Source organism: Colius striatus, chromosome 3 (genome assembly GCF_028858725.1).
Source record: "Colius striatus isolate bColStr4 chromosome 3, bColStr4.1.hap1, whole genome shotgun sequence".
NCBI classification, from domain to species: Eukaryota; Metazoa; Chordata; class Aves; order Coliiformes; family Coliidae; genus Colius; species Colius striatus.
In genome coordinates, this window is record NC_084761.1 from 2,816,976 (window position 1) to 2,835,661 (window position 18,686).

General features: G+C 51.9%; 1 protein-coding gene across 2 annotated transcripts in view; it reads right to left on the bottom strand.

Annotated features, from left to right (window-relative positions):
* The window catches only part of AXIN1 (axin 1), a 74,768-nt gene extending 60,597 nt beyond the window's left edge, over window positions 1-14,171 (bottom strand). For both annotated transcript variants that reach the window (XM_061994183.1, XM_061994182.1), the window contains exons 1-2: window positions 14,095-14,171; window positions 11,034-12,005 (exon numbers count right to left, since the gene is read on the bottom strand). In XM_061994183.1, the coding sequence (XP_061850167.1) occupies window positions 11,034-11,911 (878 nt within the window). In that variant the 5' untranslated portion in view covers window positions 11,912-12,005; window positions 14,095-14,171. The remainder of the gene's footprint in view (window positions 1-11,033; window positions 12,006-14,094) is intronic.
* Between the last annotated feature and the right edge of the window lie 4,515 nt (window positions 14,172-18,686).

Below are 18,686 nucleotides of genomic sequence, written 5' to 3' on the forward strand. Positions count from 1 at the left end.
GGAAATCCAGTGAGCTGTAGGATGCATCTACCCTTCTGAGCATGTGGAAGAGCTGTGGGTGGGCAGTGAAGGACTGCAAGGCCATCATCTTCACTATAAAATCAGTGTGATATTGGGTCACTCACTACAGCTCCAACAAGCCATCTCTCCCAGGCAGAAAGTGCCCAAGTCAATGACAGTTGCAAGGGATGGTTGGTTCTCAAAGTTAGAAGCTCCAGCATTGTGTCGAGAAAGGAAAACAGATCAATGTGGGGCCAGCTGACCTTTCTGCCAAGGCTGCTGCAGGATCTTGCCTGAAGCCATAACCACAGACAGCAGGGCTCAGCAGCAGAGGGGCTGGAACACGCACTGGAGCTTCTGCCTCACATTTGCTCATCTCTTCTAGTCAAGCAGCCTGATGGAGAAGTAGAGCTTGACTGGTGAACTACCCTAGGGCCTGAGGGCATTCTGCTAACGCCTGGATCAGAGACACAGCTCAAGATGTTGGTGTTGAGACCCTTCCCCTCCTTTCCGTGCCCGGCTGCAGCGGAGCAGAGCGATAGGCAGCGCAGGCCGCAGCAGGCAGCCACGCCGGGGCTCTCGCTGGAGAAACAATGCTCCCAGAGCCTGATGAAACTGCAAGGCGTTGGTTGTTCAGCAGTGACACCCACTGCAGTGCCAGCTGCCCTCCTGGCCACGTGGGCAAGAGCCCTGCCCTGTGTGGATGCTTATCTGGGCTGGTGAGTCGGGCAGAGTGCTGGGTTGGCATGAAAACAACAACAACCCTGCACAGTCCAGCCAGTTCAGCGTAGTGTGTTTCCAACTTGCTGGCAATCACGAGAGGCAGGAGCATGTGAAAAATGCCCCCTCTCTCAGCACAGGCTGCCTCCTCCTGAATACTGCAGGGCTGAAAAGAAAACCACTGAATTTTGCCCACTTGGGCAGAAAGCACCACCACCTGCAATGCCATGCCATGAGGAAACCTTCCAGCACCCCTGAACAGAGCTGGCCAGCCTGCTGCATCTGAGAGGGACCATCCAAGAGAACTTCCCTCCCTTTTCCCCCAGACCACTATAATCCATACAACAGATACTGCTGGAGGAGTGTAAAAAGATGAGAGTAGATAAAGCCCAGGGACTGTTCGTTGCAGCTGTGGGCACACAAAGCTGTTCCCCAGCCATCTCTCCACAAGTCCCATCAGCATATTTGTGTCATCCAGCTGCTACACACTTTGCCACCTAAACCTACAGGGAGCAAATCTGCATGAAGCAGTTATGAAAATGGTGTGAGCCTCAGCACCCTGCCTATCCTAGTGCCAGCCACTGCTACAACTGGTTCCACCTCAACAGTGCAAACTCTGGAGACAGAAAGGCCAGCAGAGACAAAGGTGCGCTGGGTTTACCTTTGAAGGGATTTAGATCTGGAGCACTCAACACTGACAAACTGCTGAGACAGGCATTTACTCAGGTGTATAAACATCAGGGATGGCAAATGCCAGCCTTGCAAGAATTCTCCTCCAAAGCTAAAGAATAAATTCAACATGTTTTTAAATAATTACGGATGAATCACTCAAAAAAATCCCCAACTTTCTCCATTTTATCTGTAGTTGCTGACACTGATGGTGCAGCTGTTCTGTTTTTCATATAATTACACATTCCCACCTCCTTGCACTCTCAGTGTGCAGCAGAAAACCTAAAAGCACAGGCTGACATTTCCTTTTGGCCTTTGGAAGTGACAGAACAGTTAACAGAAAACTTAATTTATTTGAGGTGGGAAGGAGAAAGAGAGGCCACAAGTTATTTTCCCTTAGAAGCACCGTGGTCCCCACCCAGAAACCTGCACACAAAAGAATACTGCCTTTTAAACTGGTAGGTTTGGTCTGAGACCAGAGCAGAAGGTTTGTCAACCATGACAAGCTCCGACTTGTTTAACAGCCGACTGAAGGGTTGAAAAGTCTAATAAAACCAAAGGGCCTTCCATAACAAAGCTGCTGCTACTTAAGGAGAACATTCACACCCATTTGGTAGTGTTGGGGTTGGTGGTTTTTTTTCAAACAAGTGAGCAAAGACACAGCAGCTAGAAAATGAAGCTGGAAAAAACTGAAAGGAGCAACAAGGCCCTCGGTGGGAACAGTGAGAGTGACTAACCACGAGGAGAGATAACAAAAATGCTGCATGACCTCCCATCATTTGGATGCCTTTCTAAAATAGACACTTCAGCCTGACCACAAGTTATTGTGCAAGAATCACCGGGTGAAGCTACATGACCTGTTATCTCCAGGATTACCAAAGGAAAGTTTTTCCCATGCCCATTGGGAAAGCTTCCTCTCTTCACAAGGAAGAAAGGTTATGGCTCATTTTTAGCAGGCTCCTCCAGCCTTTCCTGGGCAAGACCCAAAACCATGGCTCAAGGACAGCCTCCCTTTGGGGCTAATTTCCCCAGTCACTCAAATCACCCCCAGGTCACAAACTTCACTGCATATATCTGGAGGGGAAAAGCACTGCTGCTTTAAAACCCTCCTCTGCAATGACACATCCACACATCCTTTACTGCCTGTTTCCATCTCGTTTCAAGCTCATCTGTTTTTGCCAGCGTTGGCCCATCTTGAAGAAAAGAGGGTCAAGCAAGCCTTTTCAAAGTTAACTTCTCCCAAGAGAGGAAAACAGAGTTTTCCCTGAGCATGCAGATGTTTAAAGACACATTAAACTGAAACACTTCCATAACAAAAGTGGCAGCTTCTGCTTTTCCTTTTCCTGGCAGAACCACGGTCCAAGCAGCAAAAGACTTGAGCTGATGGTCTTGGTGCAGTGCTGGCAGATCAGCAGGAGACACATGCTGTACACACCTGAGGCTGCCAGTGTCCCCAGCAGCTCTCCTCTGTGGCTTTGCTCGAGAAGGAACATTTTTCATTTCCTAAGAAATAAATGTTATGACAGTCACATGGACTGAATTAAAAGTACAAAGACAAGGCTTCTTAGCCAAAGACCACAGCTTTGTAGTAAAAAAAATAAAAACTACATGCCCTGTGGAAATCCAATCTGGGTAGGGCTGTAAGGAGAGCCAGAAGGTTCTGAGGTCATGTTTTACAACCTTTTGAAGCAGGAATGAAGCCCATGTCCGAAGGAGGCATTCTGGGCTGCAATCTGTACAGAGCTTCCCTTTCTTCAGCACCCTACAAACGTTACAGTGCAAGAACTTGCTGTCTTTGCTTGGGCACTCTTTATTTATACACAATAAAGCCCTTGTGCAGGAGATCAAGGCTGTATTTCATTGATTTGACATGATGGTTAACCTGTGAACTTTACCCCTGCTAATAGAATAATTTCTATTTGTTGATTCCTCTTTTGGAATCCTCGAGGGTACCAGTCGCTTCATCCAGCTCTCATTTGCATGTCTGGTGCCAAATGGTTTTGCAGCTTTTACTTCCCTGGGGCAGACCCAGGGCAAAGTTAATCAAATCCAGCAGCTACAGCTGGATAGAATCCACACACCTCTCTCCCTAGATCCTACCTGTAATTCCCAGGAGTGCTCCTGTGACTTGGCTCTGATGTGTACTTTGCCTGTGAAAGCCTGGAGAAGTCCTCAGCTACCAAATGACTGATCCCAGATGAATATGTGTGCTGGCTGGAGGTCCCAAGGCAACTCCCTGGACCAGGCTGGCAGCAATGGCAGAACAAGGAAGTCACTCTTCCAGATAAATCTTACCCAATCCAAAAGGTTGATTGCCAGCCAAGAAAAAGACCAGAATTTATGACTGAAAAGGGTAAATCCATGGTTTTCCACTGGAGCTAACCCACCCTAAACATGGACTGCTGGTAAAAAGGCAAATCCAGCTCCCCGCTCCTACTGCTGTCCTCCTTCCAGCACCAGCACTCCTCTGAACACACTCTGGGGATAAATGACAAATAATCCTCAGCCTCCAGAAAAAAGGAAAACTAAAATGTAGAGAGGGAGAGGACTGAGACTGTCCAGTCTACATCAGGACAGGGAATATACGGGGGTCAGAAGATCAAAGGAATAAAACAACCCAGTAGCATCTGGTCATGAGCTCTGGAGGTAGGTCCAGGGAACTAACATGAGGTCCTGGTGCTAACCAGGAGGTCTCACTGGGGTATTTCAAAGAGATTTTTTTCAGTCTAGATACAGTTTTCCCTCCCTCCACTGTTTTTCATCAGTACAGATGAAAGCTATTTGTCTATTAGCTATTTACATCAACTAAATGCCATCTAAAAGCTGATTCACTTTAAAGACAGGTTGTGCATCTTGAGGACCACAAGACCAAAAAAATCCAGTTCTTACCACAAAAGTATTCTCTGGAGTCTTGAAAGGTAAAATCCAATTTCCACATGGGTTTTACAGAATTTGGATAATCTGACTTAAAACTGCAATGGTTCTATTTAAATCCATCAGTGCCTTACAATAGTGTAGACCAGGGCTGTGAGTAACCACGGGTTTGCTTTTACACACAACCATAACCTGCTACAATCTAATGTCTGAGTGAGACTTGAGACAGAGCAGCTTCTCTGGCACACATGGAGGGGAATGACAAGATGCATGTCTCCAGAAGAGACAGACCTTTCCTGATGTACCCAGAGCTGGACATTGAGGGCTGCACCAGTGAAGAGCAGCCCCTGATACGCAGAGATGAGCACTGCAGCCCCTGGAGCAGCTCACACCTGAGTCATGTGCTTGCTACAGCAGTAAGGGGAAAAAAATGAGCCTTGTAACAAACAAATCCCTCCGAAACCAATTGTCAGCTGTGGGATGGTCTATTTCCAAGAGTGTTGTCTTCTTTGTAGAGTCCAAAGCTGCACTTGCAAGTGAAGCAGGCAGTAATTAGCTAATTACTGGAGTTGGGATGGATGGTGTCGGACCCGTTTTATATCTGATGCGCTCAAAATCGTAGCTCTCCTCTGCTATTGTTCCACTTTCAAATCACCTCCATTAACCTAGCAGCAGAGCTATGACATCCCATTGCCATGGAAGAGGTTGGCAACAGGGCACCAAGGACAACCAGCCTCACCCACACCGGGATGGCACAGCACCGGCTGCTCCATGCCGCTCGGCGAGGCCGTGCAGAGCAAACCCCTGCTCTCAACCCAGCGGCAAATCTTTCCAGAAAGATGCTCAGAAACACATTCACCAGCAATTTGACTTTTTAATCATTTCAATTACTGTGACTAAAACCCTTCAATTGGAACAAAACCAGGGAAAAATAACCCTTCTTCTTCTGAAGCAGCCGGCCTAGCTTAACAGACCATACCAAATCGTGAAGGTTTTTTCCCTTTGTGGTCTTCACATATTTCGTTTAATGCAGATAATTAACCTCAGTTTCTAATTTCAAATCCTCCACAGAAGGAAGTGAAGTGATTGAATACATTCACTGACAGATGGAAAATTAAAACGTTACTACAGCTTCTGCATGTGGCTCCAAAGACAGGGCCTCACTGAAGATCCTGCTTCTTTTATTTGACTGATTAACTGTAATTTGCTTAATGGATTTAAGGATGAGCCTAATAATCCAATGATATTTCCAGGGACTGATTTAGGATATCAGCACCTCTGTTCTCAGGTTTTTCTGTGCTACACACAGAGTCGCTTCTGGAAACAGATTTTTTCCCCCTCTATTGTGATAAAATCGGGCCCATGATTCCTTTTCAATGACTGTGTGACCAGCCTTGCAGCTTGCAGCCACAGTGCTGTAACTTCTTGGAGCACCTTTTGAAGCCTCAAACCTAGAGATGACCTATGACCATGGCATGTTTGGGAAGGTGGGGATGATAACAGCTCTACCCTAACATGAGGCCAGTGTGTGTTCCCTCAGAGTCCCCACACCCCTCTCAGTCCCTTTTCCACCAAGAAAGCCTGGCCTAACAGGATTTCACAGTCTGTCTCAATAGTTAATAAATCCAGGATCTAACAGACTATTAAAGGAAAACATCTAAGAGGCAGCAGTCATTTTTAAAACGTCCAATGGTAACTAATTATTCAAGGGATTAGTCTCACAACAAAGAAACTCTTCAAACATAAAGCCAAGGTGAAGGGCAGATCAAAACCAAGGTGTACCCACCCCGTGGCCCACCTCTTGGCTGCACTTCTCAGTGCCCTGGGGTCAATTCAGCTTCCATCCAGCCTTTTAGCATCCAGTTCTCTCTGAAACCAGGCAGAACCCAAACCAGCCCAACTTCCAACACTATTTGGGCCATCATTTTAAGTGCACATCGAAACAGGACCATCATCAATGCTGGGCCAGATGGGTCATGGCTCTCACCAAGCCGTGAAGACCCTCTCCTCTCTGTTTTTTTTCCAATCTGAACCTCCCCAGCACCAAAGAGAGAGGGATCTAACTGCCCTTTCTTTTGCTGTTAAAAGATTCTGTAATCTAAATAAAACTCACAACAAAATTGGGTAGCTGTTTGCTGGAGTAGGGCAGAAAATGCTATTCATTTATCAAGGGAGCGCTAAAAGCTTAACTACATGTCTTAAAAAGAAGCCAAAGCACTGACCCATAACCAAACAACAAACAGACCACTTCTTCATCTTGATTTGTGTAGAGGCAAAGCTATGGGCACAAAAGGTATTCTTCTGCAAATAAAATCCATTTTAAAACTTGGCAAGCCTCAGTATAAATACTTTACACTGTTAATGTAAGCGTTTCCATGCAGAGGTTTCATCAGCTTAACCATGTATTTAAAAAAGCTGGCGTGACTTCTGTGCAAAAACACCATCACTCTTTGTCTTGTGTATCTTACAGTGCCCCAGTCACTAAATCACCACTTAGAGCTATTACCATCAGACCCTACCTTCCTGTTATACTCACTAACTTCTCTCAGGAACAATACAGAACCTGAACTATTCTTCTGTAACTGATTTGCTTTAAAATTGGAAACAGCCACTGCTCTACACAGGCTCCAAATAGAGTTGTATTGATTACAAGTGATCTTACGGGCTCAGCAATTTTAATTCAAGCTAAGCATCCAAAACTTTCCTTTCTGCCTTTACATATGAGTACAGGATCCAGTAGATGCTTTTTTTCCCCCCAGCAAACAAGCTCACAAAGCTCTGACAGACTAACTTCGGGATGCACATGCTGCCTCAACAGTTCAAAGAAGCATCAGTAAAACAGTGACCTTAAACTTTCTGACCACAGACTGCATTTGTGATTTTGCACCCCCAGTTTTCCACCCATTCAGTACAATAAACACTGATTCCTTCACCACACAGTCTTGGGGCAATGGTGTGTAATTTAGTGTTTAATACTGAATGACACAGCAAACCTCAAAATTAGGTCTGCCAGCTAAATTTCAGCCTCTTCCTGATGCAGGCTCAGCTTCTTACCACTGGACTGTTTGTGATGCCCAAGCAATGGAGAGATGCTGCATCCTCCCTGAACCAGCCTACACTGTTCCTCTCCACGTTACAGCTCATCATTGCACTGTCTCAGACCAGAGCTTGTCACATCTAAAGGCTCCATCAGCTTTTCTTCACATGCTTTCTCTGCATACCCTGGTATGAAGAAGTGCTGGCTCTATGTTTTGGGGAGAGCTGCCCTCACATGCATCCAGAGAGGCTGCCAGTATGTGAGCACAAGGACTCTGCTGGCGATTTCTGCCAGCCCCAGTGGAGAACCACACTGCCCATCCTTTTCATTTGAATCATCAGCACTGTGGAAATTAAAGCTTGGATGGTGTAGACCGTTTCCTTTAAAAAAAACAACCAAACAACAAACCCACGTGTATATTAAAGCCCCCATTGAGAAATCTCTCCATCTGTGCCTAGCAGCTCCACCACAACACCCCTCAATATCCAGCAGCTGGAGACTTCACCCAACACCATGTGTCCTCTCACCATCATCATCCAGGTTTCCCTTCCAACATGTGACACTACGACACAAGTCAAACCCCAACACAACTGGCAGAACTAACCCACATCTCCCAGTTTGCTTGGCTTTAAGGAAAGATGAAGGCAGCACTGCTTGCAGATAACACTGTAGGCTCTTCTTCATTCCCACCACGAGAAGAAAGCAAAGGCAATGGCTGTAAGCACTGCTCTCCAGCGCCTTGGGAGTGGGAGGGGAGCCCCTTCCCACACAGAGCTAAAGAGACAGTAGGAGAAACCCACCCAACAGCAGACACAACTGCGACCCTTCACCAGTGAATTTCCAGCTTTTAGAGGCATGTGTGTTTTCCAGCTCCAGCACTCCCAAACCAGGCTGCAGGGCAGTTGTCAGGCACAGGTTTAATTCCTGCTCTTCAGAGCCGAGGAACGCCGGCCCAGCATGTCAGAAGAAGGTTAATGAACGATTCAGCCGCCCTCACAACCACGTTAGTGTCACTTTCGGAAGCGGCGAGTTAATGCCCGAGATCTTCGGGGGGTTACCCTCTTTGAAGTTCACTGATCCATAACCAATGTCCAATTAATTTGCAGGAGCCTAACTATAATGACTATTGGCCTTTTCCTACACATACAAAAACACAGTGGGTAACAGCGATGCTTTTGGCTTCGGGATGTTCTCAAATACACACACACACATCTTCACCCAACGCTAATCACAGGTAGTTTTCTGCCAGCTGAGGAGTATTTTACAGAGCAGAGCTACAGCAGGAAGATTTATGAACTTTCTGCAGCTGCAAAACAACACATTTGGGGTTGATTCAAGATGTTCATTTGCTACCAGAGAAAAACTTGTATTGCATTCGCTCAGATCCCATCCCTCTTTATTTAGGGTTTCCATGGAAGCCAAGGAATAGAAGTTCAGTCTTGGGAAGATTAAACAGGCCATCAGGTAGAATGCAAACCAGCTTATTCCAACCTTCCCTCAAGAGCAGAAATGAGAAATTCTTCCCCCCACACACACAAGGAAAAGAAAAGGTTGGTGGAAATGTTCAAAATGGATTGGGAGCAAGCCTTTGAAATGCTGCATGCAGCTATTGTGTCTTGCTGCAAGCAGCTCCAGCAGCTTCCAGCACAGCCACTCAGGTGAGGAAGGAAATGAGTCAAAAAGTCTGCAGGATAAAGATGCTACAGCTTAAAAATCAGCTTATTGAAGACAGCTATTTCTATACTGTATCTAGGAAATGAGTACATTCAACCAGGAGGCTTTGCACAGAAGAACAATCACCTCATCAATCGGTATCTCAGCACATTTTTTAGACAACAAATGCAGATTATACAGTTCAGCACCTTTCATGGGGATGCTTTGGACACTACCAGAACTGATGTACCAACATTCAAAATAGAAATCACTTATCACCAGTTACTCCAGGCTGAGAAATGATTCCTGCTCTGGTGTGAATGGTGAACATCTCAGTGCCTCCCTACCCCACAGGTCGACAGAGCATCAGTAGCCACAATGACAGGCTGTTGGACACTACAAATTGATAGGAAGGCATTTCTTCTGGCCTCCATCCCCCAGCTAAACATTTATTTCATGTTGTTCCAATCTGGTAAAAAAACGCTCAAGGTAGAGGAACTCTACTCCAAAATGCTTCTGTTTCACAGCACATTTCTTAAACCATTTTAAAATCTGGCCCAGATATGTTCAGGTAACATGTAAAATGCTTTTTTCCCTGAAGCTGGAGCTGAGAAGCACAGTGTCACATGCAGGTTTTTGCTACCTGCTCTAGTAAGGAAACGAGATGAACCTCAAATAAGTTCTATTCGATCTTAAAGCCATTCTCTCTTAAAAAGATAAATTGTAGACTTTTCTAAGCCTTTGCTTACAGTGACTGGTCAGTGAAAACACTTCAACATTCAAGGGTTTGATTAACTCCACTGGAAAGCCCCAAGACCCTAGGATATCTTTTTTTCCCCTGACTCCTGATTAAAACAGCAGGAGTCCAAATGAATTTTCCCCCCTTCCTCTTTACTTTTGCCCCTCCCAAGAGTTTCACAGGCAATATCCCCTCCTCAGAATCTATAAGAAAACAAGAATCAAACTGAAAACCTTTCACCAGCTGAACGGCGCCGGGAGCTCGCGTGGGGCGGGATGAGTTTCCAGCCACCAGCCTAAAGGGACGGTTGGAGGGAGATTAAACACAGAAATGCTTTTCATAAGGCAGGCAGGCAGGCTTTGAAGAGGACAGTTCAGCTACTTCATTTTGTAATCTTCCCAAAGCGTCAGATTTTTAGCCTAAGCAGGTCTTAAAACAAGAATTTAGTGACAAAAAAGAGAAGAATAAGAAGGCAAAAAAAAAAGACCCAACCAAAAAAAGAAAAGTAGGAATGTGTTCTGGCCGGGTTCTGTTGATTCAGCAAGGGTTAGACACACACATGCTTATTGATCCCAGAGAGCTCCCTGCTAAGTTAATTGTCTGGAATTTTAACTGAGCTCTCAGCAAGTTTCAAAATCCATCTTGGCTGCAAGTGGGTGGGGGACCCAGAAAAAATACCCCAAACCAGGCTCCACAACTGTGTGAGTCGTCCAGTTAAAAAACCCAGCAGTTCCTTTGAAGAAGGGAAAAGCTGCAGCCGGGGCAGGGTTAGAATTTGGTGACTCTGACACCACCAGATTCACCACTGGGAATCTCACATGCAACGCGGTACCACTGTCAGGGAGCACTGGGAGCTTCGGTTTGGTATAAGCACTACTGAGGTGAGGGGAATCTCCTGCAAGCTTCCCACAGCTTCCAGTTGTGGCTCATCACAGCAATCTCCTGGTGCGTTCACACAGGGAAGTTTTACCACCAGCTGTACTTGCCTGCGTTATAGTAACTCAACACGGACCTTCTGCCAACCTGAAACTGCAGCTTGCTCAACAGCCTGCATGTGCACAAGGACAGCCTGTGGCTCCACACTTTTCACCAAGCCCTGCCTGCCTCCACACCACGTCCAGCAGCAGGTCCCTGAGGCGAGGAACACGCTGCAGGGATGATTCGGAGCAAAGTCACCCCTTAAAAACAACCTCTGGCTAAACCTTTGCATTCCACCAAAGCACTTGTGTAAGGCCCTAGCGATGCCCCACCGATGCAGACACTCCCCATCACGCAAGGTTCCCCAAGGCTTCCCATCACCCCCATTCCCCAGAGGCACCCACCAGAGCGGCGCTCACCTACCTGAACTCCCTGCCCTCGCTGTAGCGCCGGGCCGAGGCCGCTCGCTGCGTGGCCGTCTCCAGGAGCAGCTTCTGCGTCAGCCTGCTGGAAGGCGCCGAGTCCCTGCTGGCCTCAGGCTCAGCCTCTTGGTCACACTTCCACTCCTCATCCTCGTTCAGAGTCGGCAGATAACCAGGTAGCCCCTTACCTGTCCCGGACCCTGAGCTCGGATCGCTATAGATTTTTGGACTTTCCCCCCCTGTCCTCGTGTATTCCAAATAAATATCCGACTTAAGGAACAAAGGGTAGGTATTGTCTTCTATCATGCACTGAATCTCCGTTTGGGCCTGGTCAAACATGTCGGGGTCAATCTGCAGCTTCATGACGCAGTCTTTGATGAAGCTTTTTGTGGCCGGTTTGATCTGCCTGGACACAATGTCGTTGTTGTCCAGGATGTATTTTTTGTAAATGGCTTTTGCCAGCTTGAGTCTTTTTTCCTCGTTAGACGCGCACGGCTCCAGCTTCCGGAAGCCGCTGCAGGCAAACCAGAAGTCCAGCAGATCCGCGCAGTCCTCCTGCTTCAGGAAAGTCCTGAAGAGGTTGATACCGTCTTGATCATCCAGCAAGGAGTGCAACGACTCGGCCCATTTCAGGTAGGGTGGAGTTGGCGAAGCGCTCCCCTCGGGCTCATACCCCAAATCCAAATCAGAGCGCCTCGGTGTCGCCGTGGATGTCTCATTTCTAACCACGTCGCTCTTACCAGAGTAGAAACCGTGGCTAACTGGCCTTGGATCCGTGGACACGAGTTCCCCCTCCTCACCGGGAACCGGTGGCCTCGGAGCATCTTCAGTGAAGCTTCCCCCAAGGTCCAAGGGGAATCCTTTCCCCTGGATATTCATGTTTTTGGCCCTTCCTTGCGCAGGAGCAGTGGGGGATGAGCTCAAACCTCAAATCACCGGTATTTGTAGCTCCAAGGTGAACAAGTTCGTTCGGCTGAAACAGATGAGAAGAAAGTGAGTGTCGCTGTCAGCAAACGACTGCTTTTGCTCTGCACCACTACTGTAGTGACAACTCTTTTTCAGCAGAATCAACGCTCTCAGCTGCTTCAGAGAGCACAGAACCAGGCACCCCTTAAAAATGACAGTCGCAGAATATCCCAAACCAGCATCAGAGATAGGGGTGGTGCTACATTAAAACAGCAGCCAATTTCCCAACACCGGTGGTTTTACAGGGCCCTGGGATCTGGCAGTTCCCATATCCAAGAGGTCTGTGATGAGGTACCACAGGACACGTGTCACGTTCTGCACAGCCATTAACTCCCCTGCACAGCCCACCTGGACAGCACAAGTACCAGGTCAGAGGAAGGCAGCTGTGTTTTCATCCAGCTAGTGAGCTAGGACATTCTCATCCCCAAACAGGAATTAAAAGGCTTGTGAAGCAAAACCCCCATATTTTGAAAAAGAATAGCCATTTAGTCCTGCAAGCGAGACTGCATCTTAATCAAACACAGGTGGCTTTCCTACGCTCAAGTGACATACCAGCGCCACATTCCTCACAAATATCTGCCTTTCAGAAGCCTTGGCTGGCTCTAGGGGAATCCAGATGCCTCGTTGACCCCAGTGTTTTGGGCATCTGGACTGCATTCTTGCTTCAGATGGGCATGTTAGCACAGGAGCTTAGCTCTGGCACCACTTTTTGCAGGCAGACCATTGAGAAAAGGTTCGTTGATGTGAACAGGCTACGAGCCTGGGAAAATTTCAGGTCATTAAAGGAAGGTGAGAAAACCACCCTGAGAAGGAAATCTGATCAAGCACAAGGTTTTTAAAGAGCGAGTCAATATGGAGGATGTGCGGTGTGGGGAAGAAGGGGAAGGCAGAGAAGAGCAATGCCTTCCTAGGTAGCTACTTCAGCTGCTTGACAAGGTAACTTCATCATGTAAAGACGGTGACAAAAGTCCTGTTTCACACAACAGCATCAGCCTCAAACCCCCAAGCGCTGCAGAGCGCCAGCTGCCTGAATTGCTCCTTGCACTGAATTGATCCAATTGCACGTGAAAACACACCAAGAAAGGCACGTTTAACCTCGGCCCTCTCTGCCTCCCTCCCTACCCCAACGAACACGCCTTTGAGGTGCTTTGCCATTTTTCTCCCCGTTCCCTCTTTATGGGCTGAAGCAAGAACGGCAGCCTCTGGGCTGCCCGTCCTTACAGCCCACCTGCAGACTGCGAAACACGCCCGGCAAGACCAGGAGCGGCCGGCGAGCAGCGCCGGGCCCCGAGCGCCCGGCCCGGTGGGAGCCAGCGCCGCCCTCACGCCCGCTGCCAGAGCCGCCCGCGGCCGCTGCCCCGGCACCGCGGAACGGGGCAGCTTCTTCGCACCGTGCCGCCTTTCGAGGTCGTTTTTACCCCGGTTACGGATGCGAGCGCTGGACCCGCACCCATTCCCCCGGTGCGGGTTCCCCGTTACCCCCAGCCTGGGCGCCGGAGACCCCCCCCCGGGGCAGCCCCCCGGCCACGTCGGTCATTGTTGCGGCGAGGCGGCGCTCGCTCCTCGCCCGGCCGGGGAGCCCCGCGGGGTGCCCGCCGAGAGCGGGCCAGCGCCGGCCGGAGCCCGGCGAGGACAAGCGAGGCTCCCGGCCGAGGGACGCGGGCGCCCGCCGCCTTCTCTGCCCCACGGAGCGGGACGCTCCGCCTCGCGGCCCCGGGCAGCGGCAGCCTTGCCCCCGGCCCGCGCGGGCCCCCGCCGCCCGCCGGTGCCCCCCGGGAGGCGCCGGGCCGGGGCAGGCTCCGCCAGCAGCCCCGGCGCTGACAGGACGAGGCGCGGGGCCCCCTCGCCGCCCCCGGGCAACTTCGGGGGAGGCGACTCGGGCGGGCCCCCGCCGCCGCCCCCGGCCCCGCTCGCCCCTCCGCGGCGCGGCCCCGGCCCGCGGCCGCCGCCCGCCCCCCCGCGCCCAGGGCGGCCTAGCGCCGGCTCGGCGGCGCCCAGCGCGGCCCCGCGCCTCCCCGCCCGGCGGCGGCCTCCGGCGCGGCCTCGGCGCAGGGCCTGGAGCTCGGGGCCGCCTCCCCGCTCGCTCCCTCACTCACCCGCACGGAGCAGCGGCGGCGGCGGCGCGGGGCCCGGCCCATGCGGCTCAGCAGCGGCGGCCCGGGGCGGCGGGCGGCGGCGGGGCGGCGGCGGCACAAAGCGGGCGGCCCGGGACGCCCATGGCCGCGGCCGCTGGCTTGTGGCGGCGACAGGGAGAGAGCAGCAGCGAGCCCCGCACCGCTCCGCTCCGCCTGCGCCGCTGCCTCCCAGCGCCGGGCAGAGCGGCTCAGCCGCGCCCCCCGCGCCCCTGGACGGTACTGCGGGGCCGGCAGCCCGCGCCGGCGGCCGGCCGCGGGGGCGGAGCGGGCCCGGCCCGGCCCGGGGGAGGCGGCGCCGGGGCACACGGGCCCGGGGCCGGGAGGCGAGGCGGAGGCCCGCGGCGCTCGCCGGCGGGGATGCGCAGCGAGGAGGCCTCGGGCTGCGGGGAGTCCCAGGCCCACGGCCGCAGATCCGGCCGAGTCCCGGCCCGGCCAGCGCCGCGTCCGAGGGCTGAGGAGCGGCTGCGGTCTCGCTGAGGCCGGGAGGGGCCCGGCTGAGCTCACCCCAGCATCCCGGGCAGGGGACGGCCCGGGAGCGGGTCACGCTCCGGAGCCCTGCAGGGCCTGGCGCAGGAGCTGGCTCGGCTCAGCGGGCAGCCGCCGCCGCGGGCCTTCGGCAGCGAACGGCAGTGTCTTGAGCCAAGCTGTGCCCCGGAGAGGCCATGCACCTGCGGGCCCGGGGGTGCAGGAGCGCGGCGGCCGCTCGTCCAGCGCCTCTCGCCTCCGCAAACAGCTAGAGCTGGTTTAGAAACCGCAGCGTGTGTCCTCCGAGCCGGGCACTTCGGCGGGGGAGAAATAAGCAAAGTCGCCAAGAGGTGGCACTGCACGGATTGAAATGGGTCAAACAACATGGAGACTCCAAAGAAGGGCCCTGGGGGAGCGTGTTGGACCCCGAGATGGAGCTTGTGGCCAGACAGGGTGTGCTGGCACTGAGACCCAAGCCCCGTCCCGCAGTGACAGGGGACGTTGCAGGAAGAAGGAGGAGAATACCAGATGCAGAGACCACAGGGGAGCAGTACAACGGGAAAAGGCAAAGCCTTCGTCTTCCCTGGAAGGTGATGATCCACTCTGAGCTCTGGGACTGAGACACACAGAGCCAGGGTACCCTCCTAAAAGCTGAACGTGCAAAGCAAGCCCCGAGACACTCCTCTAAAAATCAGCAACTGCTCAGAACGATTTCTGACAGGGCTGCTGTCAGGGTTCCGATGTGGTTATCCTACTGCATGTGCCTGTCTCCGTGCGTTTGGGGAAGACTTTCAGAAACCTACAACGTGTTTTTCCAGCTTTCTGAAGCGCACAGAAGTGCTCCCTGGGCAGCAGCACTCCCCTTCCCGCCCCGGGGAGAGCCCCGAGCTGATTTACATGTAGCAGTGCAACACTCATCTCGGGCATTATACTTGGAAAGCTGATGTGGGATTCAGCTGGTAAAGAATTAAAGGATGGGAATATAATTAATGCAATCAGCCTGCTTTCTGGAAAATAGCTCTTGTCAAACTCTGATGTCATCCTTTGAAGAGATTACAAGTTTGGCTGATAAAGGTTATGGCACGGGAATAATAGACCTGGGCTCTGCTCAGGCATGTGACTTAATCCATATAGTATCCCGATTAAAAATTAGCACAATACAACATCAAGAGAGACACCTTAAAGGGGCTGAGAGCTGGCAAACCGACAGCCATCAATGGGCAATCCCTGCAGAATGGGAGTGCTCTCAGTGGGTGTCCGGGGCTTGCATGGGATGGGAAGCCCGGTGCTATTCAACATCTCCATCAATGGTCTAGAAATAGATTAAAAAGCCCTGCTGAGAAAAAAAAAAATGCCGGGGCCAGGGAAATGAGAGAGGCAGGAGACACAGCCGAGGTCAAGGCAGCTGTAGAAAGCTTCATAAGCTGAGTCCTGGGCAAATAAAACAGGGTTGAATGCGAGCAGCTGCGAAAGGAGATGGGCTGGGGTGGAGTCTGGGAGGGACAGCACGGGAGCAGCAGGCTCCCCACGGGGATATCCCTAACGGGGCAGGGCTGGGTGCCAGGGCAGAACGGGCTCCAGCATCCACGGTTCGGAAAGGGTGCTGGGAGGTTAGAGAAAGGTGGAGAGGAGTTAAAAGCGAGCCCTGCTTTGTGTTGGGATGCTTGAGAACTGCTTCAAAGGAGCCCCAGAGATGCCTCGATTGTAGCGCTTAAGCAGCTTCATGAATGAGAGGCCATCAGGTATTAGAGAGCTTTTCATCTCCCAGGGAAAGGCCCAGTGAGGTTTCATGGCCTCTCTGGAGTTTGCTTGAGAAATTGGAGTCAGGTTTCTCAGTGGCAAGAGGGAGCAGGGGTGAGGAGTTTGAAGTGCTAGGGCTGGGCATGCTGCCATCCTTCCCTGTAACCTTCTTTACTTACTGCTCCTCAGGGCTGGGCTGGACTTGAGATGATGGGAGAAGTGCTGGGGACTTGTCTTGCACCCACCAGCTCCCCCAGCTCAGCACCCACATCCCACATACAGTTCCTGCCACACCAGGGAGGCACAGGGGGCTGCAGCCCAGCCAGCCTGCCTTTTACACCCCAGTTCACCCCCACCAAGGAGCCTGGTCTCTGCACTTTGCCAGGGGCCAACACCAGCTCCTTCCAGATTGATCCGTGGGTGTCAAATGGGTGAAAAGCCAAAACCAATGTCCCTGGCTATATGGGGGAGGAATCAGCCTGAGAGGTCTTTCAACAAAGGGTAGGGGCCAATGAACCAAAACGGGTCATTTCTCCTTTCTTGATCAGTTGGTGGTGTGGCCCTGCCTTACACCTCCCCAAAAGTGCCACAGCTGAGATGCCAGCAGTGCTGTGGTGCCCTGCAGCCAGGGCTGGTCCCTGTCCAAGCCTGGGATGCCTGGTTGCACACATTCCTTTCTGCCTGGAAGGGCCAGCAGGTGCTAATGATAAAGGAACTGCTCACAGCCTTCAGCCTAAAAGGTCTGGGGCTGTGTCTGGTTTGCAGAGCCTCCCTGCAAGCCCTTCACTCCCATCCCTCAGAGCTGCAAAGGCACCTTTTCTGGTAGCACCTCTAGTTCCCTGCCAGGTTGGTTTGGGAGCCACAAGCACCTTCCAGCATCTTCTGCAGAGGCTGAGAGCATTTGGTTCCGCTTCAGCACCGACAATATCCATCTCAAATGAATTCTCCTCTTTGTAGTAACTCACTGGCTTCCCAAAGCAAGGGGAAGCAGCCCTGTGCTGATGTTTGGTGGCCAGTGGACTGTTAGCACATAACATACCCTCTGAAGGGCAGAGATGGAGGAGTGCACCTCAGGCCAAAGCACACTGGATGGTGCTGTGCCTTCTAGGCTCCAGTTGCCCCAGGGGAGGGTGAGATTGGAGCTGAGGCAGAACTGTTTCCCTGAGAGGGGTGTCAGCCCCTGTGCCAGGCTGCCCAGGGAGCTGGGGGAGTGCCCAGCCCTGGAGGGATCCCAAAGCCCTGGAGCTGAGGTGCTGAGGGCTGTGGGTCAGTGGTGGGCTGGGCAGGGTGAGGGCAGGGCTGGGACTGCAGCAGTTCCAAGGGCTTTTCCAGTTGGAATGTTTCTCTGGCTGCCGTGGTGAAAGGCCCTGTGAGGTCATCAAATGGTGCCAAATATCACTTTTACCAAAAAACCTTTTGGAAATTGGAGGGCAAGTTGAAATACCCTGAAGTCTGAGATCCTACACTGATCACTGGCTGGGGCAAAGGGCAGCTCCCCCTTGGATGCAAGTTCTGCTTCCCCTCTGCTGCCTGCAGCACCTTCCTTTCTGAGGCAGAAGTCAGGGTTTGGCTGCATGAGCAGCGATGGCAGAAGGGGCTATCAAGAAAAAACACATGTCCTGAGGTGGAAGAAGAGGCTGATTGCTCTCTCCCAGACCTCTGGCAAGATGAGCAGGAGGAAGGAAATGTATTAGCAGTCAAAAGACAAGTATTGGTATTGTGGCACCAGGAACTGAGGGCACCCTGAAAAGCCCATGTGGGATGAGAAATGAGAGGGGCAGGGAAGAGCCTGGCCACCACTGTCACACTGCTGCAGTAGTGTCAGCAAGCAGAGCCATGGGACGTGGCTGGCAGCAGAACAAAGCAGAGAAGTGGCCGTGGATGTTGGAAGTGGCCGTGGGCTGCAAGGCAGCTCCATGCCATGCTCACAGCCAGGGCAGTGAGGATGCCCACGGGCAGCTGTGCCAGGGGCTGGGGGCCACAGCTGAAGAGGGTGATGCTGATTGCAACCCTCCCAGCATCCCTTCTGGCAGGAGGCACTGGGCTAAAGACATCTCCCCATTCTGGTGATTCAGCCCTCAAAGCATCCTTGGTCCCTGTGGTGCAGGTCCCAGGGGCAGCCTGAGCGTATCTCCTTTGGATTCCCTGCCTCAAAAGAGGCAAATGCACCCAAATTGGTCAGCTTGCCTTGGATTTCCTTCTGGTGCTGGGCACAGAAGTGTGAAGCAACGTTTGGACACCAAGCTTATGCCTAGTTTTGCTCAGATGCTGCTCTTTTATAAAGCCCGTGCCCGAGCCTGCTGTTCGGGGCAGGTGGGAACGCTGCTCTGGTCCTTCCCCTGCAGCAG